General features: G+C 42.2%; 1 protein-coding gene across 7 annotated transcripts in view; it reads right to left on the bottom strand.

Annotated features, from left to right (window-relative positions):
- Positions 1-12,670, bottom strand: part of Cacnb4 (calcium voltage-gated channel auxiliary subunit beta 4) — a 41,274-nt gene that overhangs the window by 20,070 nt on the left and 8,534 nt on the right. For 6 of the 7 annotated variants that reach the window (XM_027420435.2, XM_035446276.1, XM_027420438.2 and 3 more), the window contains 3 exons: positions 11,838-11,896; positions 3,908-4,017; positions 329-480 (listed from right to left, as the gene is read on the bottom strand). In XM_027420435.2, the coding sequence (XP_027276236.1) occupies positions 329-480; positions 3,908-4,017; positions 11,838-11,896 (321 nt within the window). The remainder of the gene's footprint in view (positions 1-328; positions 481-3,907; positions 4,018-11,837; positions 11,897-12,670) is intronic. The other variant, XM_027420437.2, reaches the window with a different exon arrangement.

Genomic DNA, 12,670 nt, shown 5'->3' with positions numbered 1-12,670 from the left:
CAGAGACTATAGGTGACTTGAGAATCAATATTCTACAGGAAATTTGCCAAGTGGGACTATACAGCCTACTCAAGGCCAGGGTCCATGTTTTGTTTTCCTTTCTTGCATTCTTGTTTGTATTTTATCATCTCTGACTGCAGGCAGGAGCCTCCCGAAGAGATGGATTATTGTTCTCAGCTATCCTCAAAACCTTAGAACTTGAGTACTGTTTTAAATGCATTCATTAACTGCTTCTTGAGACATTCTCCTGCCCACAAACTAAAAGGGCAGCTCTAGAGAACCTTAAGAAGGAAGCTTCTAGACCCATAGACAGGAACACAGTGATTACCTTTGGAGATGAGACTTTCACATGAACAATGATGGGGGCTAAGGATGTTTTTATAAGCTGTGCTGGGTGATTGATGGTGTCTGCATCAAGAACAACCAGTTGCAAAGATCTTGCCAATTCAAAAATTCTTTCAATTTCACTCTGTACTTCCGCTAAAAGGGGAAACAATAAATGGCAGGTACTGGTTAGTCTCAATAATTATTATTTATACTAAAAAGAAATAGTATAAGCTCATATGTGAGTGTCCATACTATAGAACATGTCTAGCAAAGTCTTTTTTCATTTTTTTGAGGCATAGTCTATTATGTAGCCCTGGCTAGCCTGGAACTTGTTACAGGCTGGCTGCCTCTGGTTCCCAAGGGCTAGGATTAAAGATGTGCACCACACAATGTCTGCTCTTTTTAAAATCTTTTCTGAAGATTAAATTGGTCAGAGAATAAAATAATTGGTATAAGAACTTGAGCCAGATCTCTTGGTTTGCTTCGCACACCCAGCCTAGCATGGAACTATTTATATGGCTATAGTATTCCATTTGGGGGTTGCTTTTAACAAGAATGACATTTAGCAAACAAATTCAAGAGACTGAAAGTGACACTGAAGTATTTCTATCAATAACTTATATTTTAATATTCTATAGACCATGTTTAGAAGAAAGAAAACCACCCAACAACTGTATTGATTTGACTGTTATACACATTTTTGTATCCTCGCTAATTGTTATGAGTGTCCTCAGATAACCAGTAGATTACCAAGTCTATCTGAATTTTAGCTTTAGAGTTGGTGGAGTGGTCTAAGGTATATTTACCAAAAGTATCACACATGCACACACAGGCATGCATGCACACGCATGCTTACATGCACACAAAGCTGATCATATTAAAATGCTGCACTGCATCTTGATTCAAACCTAGCTGGCTGAATGTAATAATCAGATGACTCAAATCTGCATCTTCTAAATTGGTCAGATAAAAATGCTAGTTCTTTTCATGAGTCTGAAACAATCCAGCTACTTTCATTTATTCTGGGACAGAGCCTTGCTATGCAGCCCAAGCTGGTTGTGAGACCCCTGCTTCCATTCCACTTCCCAAGTACTGTGATGACAGTTGTGTGCTACTGTGCATGACTTACAAGCTCTCCTTCTGTGCGTGCACGTGTGTGTGTGTGTGTGTGTGTGTGTGTGTGTGTGTGTGTGTGTGTGTGTGTTTGAAAACACATGACCAAAGTACATGTTTTTCTGGACTACAAAAGGCCTTTAAGTTGGGTGTGGTGGTGCTGGAATCCCAATACTTGGAACACTGAGGCAGAAGCACCATGACTTCAAGGTCATCCTAGGAAACACAGAGAGTTTCAGCCCATACTGCATTCTGTATTGTTCTGTATTGATTCTGTCTCTCTGTCTATCTCTGTCTCTCTGTCTCTGTCTGTCTGTCTGTCTGTCTTGTCTGTCTGCCTGCCTGCCTGTCTGTCTGTCTGTCTGTCTGTCTGTCTCTCTCTCTCTCTCTCTCTCTCTCTCTCTCTCTCTCACACACACACACACACACACACACACACACACACACACACACAAAGAAAAAAAAACAAGAACAACAACAAAAGTCCTTTATATACTTTATGAATCACCTAATGTAGTGGGTCGTGCCTAAAATCTGAATTAGATTCTACTAAGGGGAAGACTTTGCATAAAAGTAGAAGTTTCTCATTTCTTATAGAATCATTGACATTTAATGCATGATCTACACTAAAAAGCATGAATTAGAGTACTTGCTGCTCTTCCAAGGGACCAAGCTCCATTCTAGCATCCACATTGGACAGCTCATAATCACCAGTACCCTAACTCCCTAACTCTTGGGGGCAAGACAACCTTGATGGCCTTCTCAGGCATCCCTATATATATGGAGTGTGCACATGAGCGTGTACACAGACACACACACACACACACACCTTTAAAAATGTAATTTTAAGGAGTCAAAATGCATATCGCCTTCACATTATCTATCAGCAATGTCCTGAAAGACTCCACATTGATTTTCCAGTGACCAAATTCTTATGAAACACTAGTCTAATTTGTTAGTAATAATCAACATATTCATTTTCTCTAGTATGTCAGAAACAGTTTAAAAAGAAATTTTTCTCAAGAAGGGCATTTAGAATATAAAGCCAGTTTTCACTGCAGCCAGTGTCAGCAGAAGGAAGGTGCGGTAGGTCCTCTATTTATACTTTAGTCTGCCGAAGTTTTAAAGGAGCTTCTAGAAAAAACCACGGCAGAACAGCTTTTAACATTTTAGTTTCCAGTCTCACATAGTACTATCAAACAATGCCAAGTAACATTCAGCATTTTTCTCAAGGAGCAAAAAGATGGCAATACAAGCTGGACTGGGACAGCACAAGAACCCCCACAGGGCACTCCAAATAGCTGAGAGATTCCTGGGTTTGTTTGCTCTGCACCAGCAATGAGCTGGCACATGAGTTCATACCCACTGCTGAAACAACAGAAAGCCCTGGGGCATCAGCACTGCAGCATAAGCAGCAGTGGAGCTTGGGGAGATTGGACGGAGCTGAATTACACAGCGGGTTGAGCCCAGTGTTTAGAAAATATGCACAGGGAAGGTGATAAGCAAATTACAGGCACAAGGAAGACAAAGGCATTTTTTATCTACCTAGCTCATTTTCTTGGAGAAAACCAACAATCTTGGCTACTCAGACAGGTTTCTAGGGGGCTTCTAATGGAAGCTTCTTCATAAATCTGTTACAGGCGAGCAAAGTTGGAACAGTAATAGACTCTGGTGCTGGAGGCCCTAAACAAATACTCTTTATCACTAAACTGGAGATGGTGACTGGTCATGCTCCCTGTGCCCAAGTTGGCTCTGGTGTTTGTAATTTGAGACTAGGTCTTACGTAGTCCAGGCTGGCCTTGAACTCCTGATCCTCTTGACCCCATTTCCCATGTGCTGGGATTATAGCTAAGCATACCCTCACTCAGCTTCCAAAACTATTATTATTTTTTCCATGGGCTCAAGGAAACATCTCCCAAAGTGACTCACTTTATTCATACCCCAACCCACCTACAACCTTTGATTTTCCCTTATGGGAGGAATTTAACATGTTTTCTAAAAAGTACTTGGAAAAGACAGGTTTAAGTTCCTTGCATGTTCACCATGGTCGTCACCATTACTGCTTACAGTGTGATGCTTCTGGGTACACCAATTGGGCACACAAGAGCATCATTGCCTTGCCCTTCTAAATATCTCATTTCCTTTCATGTCACCTATGTGTCAGCTGTGACAGAAGCCTTATTGTGATATTCAGGGAAAAGGAAATGGGTGGTTTCTCATGGTTCAGCAGCAACTGAATAGCAGACTCTGAGAAGACCTTTTCCCACCAGACTGCTGCTTAGCTAATAGATTAGATCGGAGAGAAGGAGAACGCGTGTGGGGTCGGGGGGGGGGTGGTGTTGGCTGCTACAGACTCTGTCCTTCTCGGGTCCATTGGCTGGTTTTCTCTACAGATATTCAACACATTTCCATGCAGATCAAGACATTCCCTACACACACACTCCATGCCTGTATGAAAATGTCTTACCTAAGCTGGATCTGGTGTTTGAACGTTCAATTATTGCTCTCTTGCTGGGATTGTTGAGGACAGACCTCTTAGCAAGAGAAATGTCAGCTGTCACTCTTGTTATTGATATCCTAGGAAGAGGAACACAGAACAGAACAAGCCAGTAAAAACATTATGTGGCTCTCTGAGGGACTTATAACCGAAGTGCCTAAAAGCCACTTTATAGACTACCATGGAACCACTGTATAGTAAACGTCGGCCACAAGGATTTTCAAAAGACTCTGGCTCATATTAAAACACAAACAGGGTGAATGATGGCAGGCTTTGGCTCCTTAGCTGAAAGCCACTCCAGTGAAAATGTATTCCCTCCACTATGACCTGCCTAGCCAAGTTGCCTGTAAAACACACACACACAAACACCACACCAGGAGGGAATAAAAACATGAATTAGCCGTGCTCTTTCTAGGAAATAGCTTTACAGTTTCCTCAGAATTCACAGTTGATTTGCTCTTGAACAAGACCTTCAGGACCCACAAGTGCTCTGCCCCAGCATTGCTGGCCAAAAAGGGAATGCTTCATTTGGTCACAGAAAAAAAAAACAAATAAATAACCAGTCAGTAGTTACGTTTCGTTTCTTGGCTTAGTAGTTAATCCCTCGTACATGAAGCTTTTCTCCACAGGCCCAAGGAGCTTTGCCAGTAAGGGTGTGAGAAACAAGGTCTGTTTTTTTTTGTTTTGTTTTGTTTTGTTTTGTTTTGTTTTTGTTTTGTTTTGTTTTGTTTTTCCAGGCACAGGAACCTCACTGCATTTACACAGGATCCGAGCACATCTGGTGGGCACTTGAAACCCCAGTAGCTGAAGTCAGTATGAGCATGAGACTGGAGTTTGGTAAGTTAGAACACACCTTGCAGTCCCAGTAGAATAGAACATAGACTTTGTATGGAAAGAGGGAGGCAACCAGAAGATGCATTATCAAATGAAAACACATAGACTTAAAGTAATTTTCAACTGAGACTGCTCAGTTCCCAGCTATTGTCTGTAGAACTCAAAGCTGGTCCACCCAGGCCAATTATAGAAATCCACGGGCCTTCCCTTCCCTCATCCGTGCAGCTTGGTTGAGTTCAGAAAGGAGAAAAATCACTTCCCCTTATCCCCAGAGTAGACTTACTCTTCTCCAGGTCAAACTCCTTTGGTGATTGGAATACAGAAGGAAGCGTATATTTAATTCTGGTCCTCTCACTCCTGTGTCAGGACATTTAAGTACAGTCGGAGACATACGTGACCAGAAGCTTTGGGAAGAACCCCAAATTATCCTTTTCATGAATGCTTAGAAACAAAAATAATTTTTTTAGACAGGGTCTCACTATGTGTATCTGGATAACTTTGAATTCATAATCCTCCTGTCTCAGGCTCTCTTGTATTGGAACCATCAGGACCCACTACTGTGCCCAGCTTATAAGTCATGTCTTTAAAGCAACAGGGTGTGCAGGTGTTCCAGCAGGGTTCTGAAGCCAAGTGGTACTGGCCTGGGCTATGGCATTTATGAGCTGCAGGTACTTGGAACACTGCAGCGTTTTAACGTTTCGAATTTTCATGCCTTGATGATTACTCAAGGAAGCCTCAAATTATCCTGCATAGAGTCAAACGCTGTGCGGAGATTCCCAGGCCCACTGTGAACGCTAACATGGGTGGTCCTCCAGCTTGTTCCTCTGAATTTCTGTCCTCTATGTGGAGCTCCCTCATGATTTCATTGTTGTTAAAGACAAAGAAAGGGAAAAAAAAAAAGGCAAAAAGGAAAGTTCAACTTCTAAATGACACCTGAAAATACTGGTGTAACAACTTCTACATATTACCTAGAAGGAAACTGAGACACAGATATAATCCACTGGTTTATTCCAGGCAATGATGGTCTGTCTAAGAGGCTTTGAACACAGGATGAGGCCTAGTTATGTAGCTGGACAATTCTCTTTCAGTTTAGTTTTGTTTCCCAGTAACAACATGGGTTCAAAGCAGGTTTAAATCAAGAGTGCCCACAACAGAGTTTCCACTGCAGCTTTTTTCTTTGTTCTTTTAGCACAGACTCATTCCATAGCCCAGGCTGGCCAAATGCTAGAAGCAGCCCATCTGCCTTAGCCTCCTGAGTGCTGGTGTTAGCTGCCATGCCCTACTCAGGCAGCTCTAAGATGCAATGTCTTCCAGGCAGCACTCTTTCCTTACAGAACAGGCTCTCCTGTTTAACTGGGGCTCTGGGTTTCTTGTTTGTTAAAGAATGGAGCATCTGGATAGAACCATCCTGTCACTCTAGAACAATCCATGTATATGGCTACAAACAAGTGGGCCCACTCAAGGACGGTATCCAACTTTCCAGAAATGACTTCTGCCGTGCCAGAATTTCCTAGTTCTTCAGAAGCCAAATAGTAACTCCTGGTTCTTACATTTTGGAGAAATCATCGACACATGTTTTCCCTGGGTCATAAAATCACTTTTACAAAGCCATGTAAATACAACCGATTTTTAACATAATCAGAAAAGGCTGCTTTAAATGTTAGAAACAGAGAAAACGCTGTGGGTGACAAAGTGTTCTTTTTCTCATTTTATTTTCTAATAAAAAAAGACTCCATTGATAATACATATTGTCTGTTAGCAAAATACATACACACGAGTAGAGTCCAGGAAGGGGCTGGCTCAGCTCTAGAAGTCTGACAGTGAGACGTAGAAGGCTTTCTTCTGTTGTAAGGCTTACTGTTATCAAACCTCAATTCCTTTCCTCTGAAATAAAAGGCCCCTCAGCGAAGTGACTGCATTCACCAGCCAGTGTTTCCTGATTTATTATGCTTTTAAACTAATGGTACATTTCCTACCTTTCTTGCTTTTCTCATCCACCTGGGCCTCCAGCAATCCTGTGCACCTTGATAACTTCTTCAAAGTGTTCCCTTGGCAACCTCACCAAGGCAGTGCCAGTAGATAGAGGCCAACAGGAGTTCAGTTCTCACCAAAACAGGGCGTAGCAGCTAATGTCCCTGAAACCCAGCAAAAACCATTCCCTAAATCCACTAAGTCTGCACTCTAACTCCTACATGTTTCTAACTCAGGATTCATCTTAGTTGGTGACATTATTAGTTTTCTGGGGATTTTCTTAATTTTTTCTACATTTTTATTTATATGAGGGGAGCAGTAGGCATGCACATGCCAAAGTATGTTAGTAGAGGTCAGAAGACAACTTGTAGGAGTCTGTTCTCTCCACTCACCATGTGAGGCTGGGGAGAAAACTCGGGACACCAGGCTTGGTGGAAGATGCCCTGTTTGCAGAACTACTTCTTCTGCCCTCCTGCAGAGTTTCTATATCAAGATATTTCTTTCAGTTGTGACACATCCATTCAAAAATAATTAGTATTCCCATGTTGCTAATGGAATGACTGGAAGATCTGTTTCTATTCTGGCTAATTAGTAAGAAGCCCAATTCAGCATAATACATATTTCTAAATTCCTAGTGCTCACAGGCAAAGTGTTCCAAAGCAGATGAGCAGGGCGGAAGGAACTGGAAGACCCTAGGGTCCCCTCTAGCTTTCTTTGGTTTTCATGCTCAAGTACAAGTTATAGCATTTTTGACCCCCCCCATCCCCTAATTAATAAAACAGTAATAGATGTGTCATTAGTAAGTATCTCAGAGGATTATTGCTATGGGCAAAGAAGAGAATACAGAAAACTTATTTTTTTTTACATGACGGTTCTTAGCATTTGTGGTAGTTTGAGATGTCTCCATATTCTCAGACATTTAAATACTTGGTCCCTGATTGGTGTCACTGCTTGGGGAGACTTAGGAGGTGTAGCCCTCCTGAAGGAAGCTCACCTGAGGCTGACTCTAAGGTTTCAAAAGCCACATGCCATTCCCCGTTCACTCTTCCTGTTTCCTGCTAATGGTTCCAGATGTGAGCCCTCAGCTCTCAGCTTCCAGCTCTAGTCACCATGCCTGCTTGCTGCATTGCTTCCCTCCATGACTGTAATACACTCTTATTCATCTGGAACTGTAAACGCCCAATTTACCCTTTCTTCTATAAGTTGCCTTAGAGGGTTGAATGTGGTAGTGTACACCTTTAATCCCAGCACTTGGGGACAGAGGCAGGTGGTTGTCTGGGAGTTCAACCCTTGCCTGGTCTATATAGCAAGTGCCAGGCTATTAAAGGCTACACCAGTATAGCATGAATTTTAATTGGTTTTAATATTTAAGCCTGGAGTCCGATATTGGGGTAAATGCTGAAAGGTCAGAGACGTAAAGGAACCAGCCACTAGAGAGACGTCTTACCTCTACCTTACCTCTTAGCTCAAACAGAAGGGTTGAGTTCCTGTCTCCTCCCGTCTTATATTCCTCTCTCCACCCAGCCTTATCACTTCCTGTCTCCACTTCCTTAGTGCTGGGATTAAAGGCATGTGACTCCCAATTACTGGTATCAGTGGTTTGCTACCACTGCCTGGCCTCTATGGTTAACTTCTGATCTTTACGAAAGCTTTATTTGTTAGAGCACAAACAAAATATCACCACACAAAATGAGGCCATGCTTCAAAATGAATGACTGAATGAATGAATGAACGAATGAAGTTGCCTTGGCCATGGTGATACGTGTGTGTGTGTGTGTGTGTGTGTGTGTGTGTGTGTGTGTGTAAATATATGCAAGAAAAGCAGTTGTTAGAGACCCAGAGACTTTTGGGAAATAGCTTCGTCAAATCTTATCTTCAGAAGTTAGCAGTCCACCACCATGGACTCTCCTGTCTCAGAGCTAGTAAGACTTGTATATACACAATACTTTGGTGAACACAGTGAGAGACTGTGTAATCAAAATCTATTAATTTAAGCATTCAAGTTGGCACAAAAAATGTTCCATTATGTCCAATGTTTGAGGCCAGCACTAGAAGAAAGAATCATGGTAGGGGCTCAGAGGAAGGACAGATCGGTTCTGAGACAGAAGTTTCCTTTTCCATTTGTGAACTGCAATGGCAAAAAAGTTTTTGCAAACACATGGTGGGGCTGCTCTGTGATGTCATCAATTGATGTTTCCTTTCATTAACAAATGTACTAAGTTTTAGCACCTCCCTAAGTTGTATGCTTACATTCTTCTCTTTCAAATTCTTTTCCACTTGACAATTTGGGGTTGTTTTGTTTCCTTTGTTTTAGTTTCCATGGTCCTTGAGTAACAGTTTCCTTTATCTTAGGACTTTATCCCTGTAGGCTCTACAGTATTTATTTATGATTTTAGGATACAACATGATGCAACAGAGCTACCCAGTAATTAGAAAAGCTAACGCTGTCCTTATGAAACTTATGTACAGTGAATACATGCTAATAAAAATAAATTTAAAATAATAAAAGCCCAGATGACAACTGTTGGGGGACCTGAAACATGTGGTGTAAGTTAGCAAGCTGCAGCTGGTGAGACAGTGGTGGACTGACCAGCTGCACAAACCTCAAGGGAAAAGATGGCTTCTGGATGGTGTTTGCGGTGTAACATAGAGACACTTGCTTCCCACTGTGTCCCCTGCAGGCTGAGTGCCACTGAAGCAGATTGTCCAGCTCACTTGCTCCATAATCCACTGACAGGAATTAGTCCTGCACGGGGGCACTGACAGTAACTCTTTGGGAGTTACTCAGTACAGCTTTTTTTTTTTTCCCATTTTTCTTACATGTGTTGCAGTTAGACTCAAATAAACTGAGTGAAAAATAGGTCTAAAGTGACTCATGCTTCTGAGGAGTCAAAAGAAAAACCATCTAAGCTTTTGCTTCTGTTACACTCTACTCCACTGAATTAATTTTGAATTGGGACCAGAAGAGTAGTACTGCATTAAAAAGCCTCTTATTTGCTCTTTCTGAAAAAGCATGGGCCACTCTCCTGACTATGGTGTCTACCCTACTTCAGTCACAGCCAAAGAAACACTGAACAGGATTCCGTTAGACAGTGCTGTTTATGCTGCTCCATTGATTCCGTCTTTGGTGTAATTGTTCTCTTGGCTGATTTCAACTAAAGACGATGTGCTGTTTTCCCTCCTTTTATTAATTGGTAAAAACACAACACAGCAGATTGTCACAGCTCAAAACAGAATATTCCCCACACAGAAGACGTTCTAGCATCTGTGAGAAGCTCCTGGCCAGCTGCCTCCTTACCCAGCTGTCCTGGGTCACTCACCAGTTGGCTCACTGATTTCTCCTGTGGCACTTTCCTCTCATCGTCTGAAAGCAATTTCACTCTCTTAGTCTTTACTACCTATTTCTCCCCAGAACTTCTAGGCATCAGACTTCTCCAGGCCTGCCTCTGTCTCCAGCTGTCACTCTTGCTGCTGCTGGGTCCCCTCCACTAGACTCTCTGTCATCATCAGACCCAGTGGAAACTTGGCATTGAAATTTTAATTCTATCTTTAATTTGAAAGAAGCCGATAGTTCTTTACTTGGGACAACTCTGTGGGGCAACTAAATGAGCTTCCTCTTCCGTGGCCTCAGGGTTAAAGACACCGTCAGCCTGCTCTCCTGAAGCCTGTATTTCAGACATTCAACCTTCCCTTTGCCAAACACTCCAAAGCCATTTATTTCTTCAGCCTCATCAGTGCTTTTGACCTTTAACAACATTGTTCATAGGAATGTTACCTGGGAACAAGACAACCTACATAAGTGTTGTGGGGTAGGATTTGCTTAAATCAAAGGCTATGATACCACTCAGTATAGCCTTCAGCGAAGACACGCCTGATTAAAACCAGTGAGAACCAAGAACAGCAGACCACTCATGTTAGCTGCCTTCCATCCACAGAGGCACTGTGGGGCAGAGTCATGGCCCAGAACAACACCTAGGACAGGACTGACATCATTACTGTTAAGTTAGAGTCCAGGTTCAGCTGTTTCTTTGCAATGCATTTTTAGGACATGAATTCCCTAGTAGTCAGAACCTTCAGAGAGAGAGATAGAGATAGAGAGAGAGAGAGAGAGAGAGAGAGAGAGAGAGAGAGAGAGAGAGAAAGAGGATAACCATGCCTTTCTTACCAACCCTTTGTGCCCACTAGATTACAGATGACTACAGCAGAGGCAAACTATTTTCTCTTCATCTGAGGTATATAGCTAAACTGAACTTTCCAGAGTCCTTTGCAACTAAGAATGGCCACATAACCAAGTTCTAGCCAATGAAATCAGCCCTTATGTGCACCGTTTGCAGGCCCCAGAGGCCCTTTCCCTGTTAGCATATGACTGGAGAACTCAGCCAAAGGCCAAGAGTCCCAAATGGAAGGTGAAGCAAATATTTTTCACAAAACTGAAGCATAAACTTATTTGAGGGCTTGGCCATATTGATGATGGCATTCAGAAGGTCACATGTAAAACATACCTATAAAATAACAAGGTTATTTCTCAAAATAACATCCAAGTAAGTGCAGTTTCCTTCAAGAGTCCTCTGGAAGGCTATGGCAAAGCAACAATTGCATTCTTCTTTTAAGGAAATGTATTTATTTATTGGAGGTTATTTCCAGCATTTCATTCTTGCAAAGTGCTTTATATTTAGATCTTTGAATCACACAGACAGGGATACATGCATGTACACACATGCATAATTCCCAGACACTACCCAGCATGACCAGGGAACCATCATATTTATCATATTTATCAGAAATATACATTTAAACCAATTTCTTCATGAAACTCAGTTTGGTATGAACTCACTAGTAAGTGAGAAAATAAAGACAAACATACATTACACCCAACAAGTGGATTAATTTCCTTTTCATTTTGTCCTTGGGAGCCTCATGCAATACTTCATATTTCATAGATTTTTATAGCTGTTTCAGTGAACGCTTTTCTGGAACACTGAGTTCAGTTTAATCACTGAACTCCTGTAATCATTAGAAACAGATCCACAAATCAATTTATCACACTTGTTTAGTCAAAGAAAAATCAAAATACAAAAACATCTGTATGTCTCACCTCCCATCAAACCTGTGCTTCAGGAAATCAAAGAGGGCTTTCTGCATCATGTCTGTTACCTTTGCAGAGGTGAGAAAAAGAGAATGAGGCAAACACAGGGAGAGAGACAAAGGGAGAGAGAGACACACACACACAGAGAGAAGTCAATGGTGAGAGAGGTGGAGGGGAAGGGCACAGTGACTGAGGAGGGACCTCATCACATCCAGGCATCTCCAGGGAGTAGTACAGATGTTCTGAGGGGGCAGGTTTTCATGTTAATAAAACACAGTTGCCAATGTCTCCCTTGGTTCTTGTCTGGGGTGCTGAGGAATGAACCCATAGTTTTCACCAGGACCTCAGAGAAACCCTCCTCCTACTTCCCTTAGGATGTAGACCTGCCTCAAGGAGACAAGGGTGCTGGCTATCTTCACATGGTGGGGTTATGCTTGCCTCTAGCAATTAGCAGTGGGTAGTCCCAACCTTAGCTCTGGGCTCATCTACTCTGCCAACCTGAGCATGTTGGGAATTCTCCCTAGCTGGGACTTAATTTTTTTGTACATAATTTTTCTGCTCATCACCTGACATTTCCAACTCAGAGAGAGAAGAGAGAGATGAGAATCTTAGGTCTGCCTCAGAACAGTTGTTAGCTCTTTCAACAAATGTATACTAAATACCTCCTACCAGACATCATCCTAGGGGGAGGGACGGTTGGCCTGAAGGTTGCCCAGCTTCAGATTTAGATCCCACGCCCCACCTTTTGATCCATTCAAGCACAAAGTTAGAATGGCAAAATCTGAGATACCAGGCAGCATAGTCTTCACTCTTGTTTATTACATGGCAATGTCTAATTGCTC

The sequence above is a fragment of the Cricetulus griseus genome, chromosome 6 (assembly GCF_003668045.3).
Source record: "Cricetulus griseus strain 17A/GY chromosome 6, alternate assembly CriGri-PICRH-1.0, whole genome shotgun sequence".
In the NCBI taxonomy this organism is placed as follows: Eukaryota; Metazoa; Chordata; class Mammalia; order Rodentia; family Cricetidae; genus Cricetulus; species Cricetulus griseus.
The sequence above is the reverse complement of the archived record's forward strand: the minus strand, read 5'-3'. Positions and strand labels throughout refer to the sequence as shown.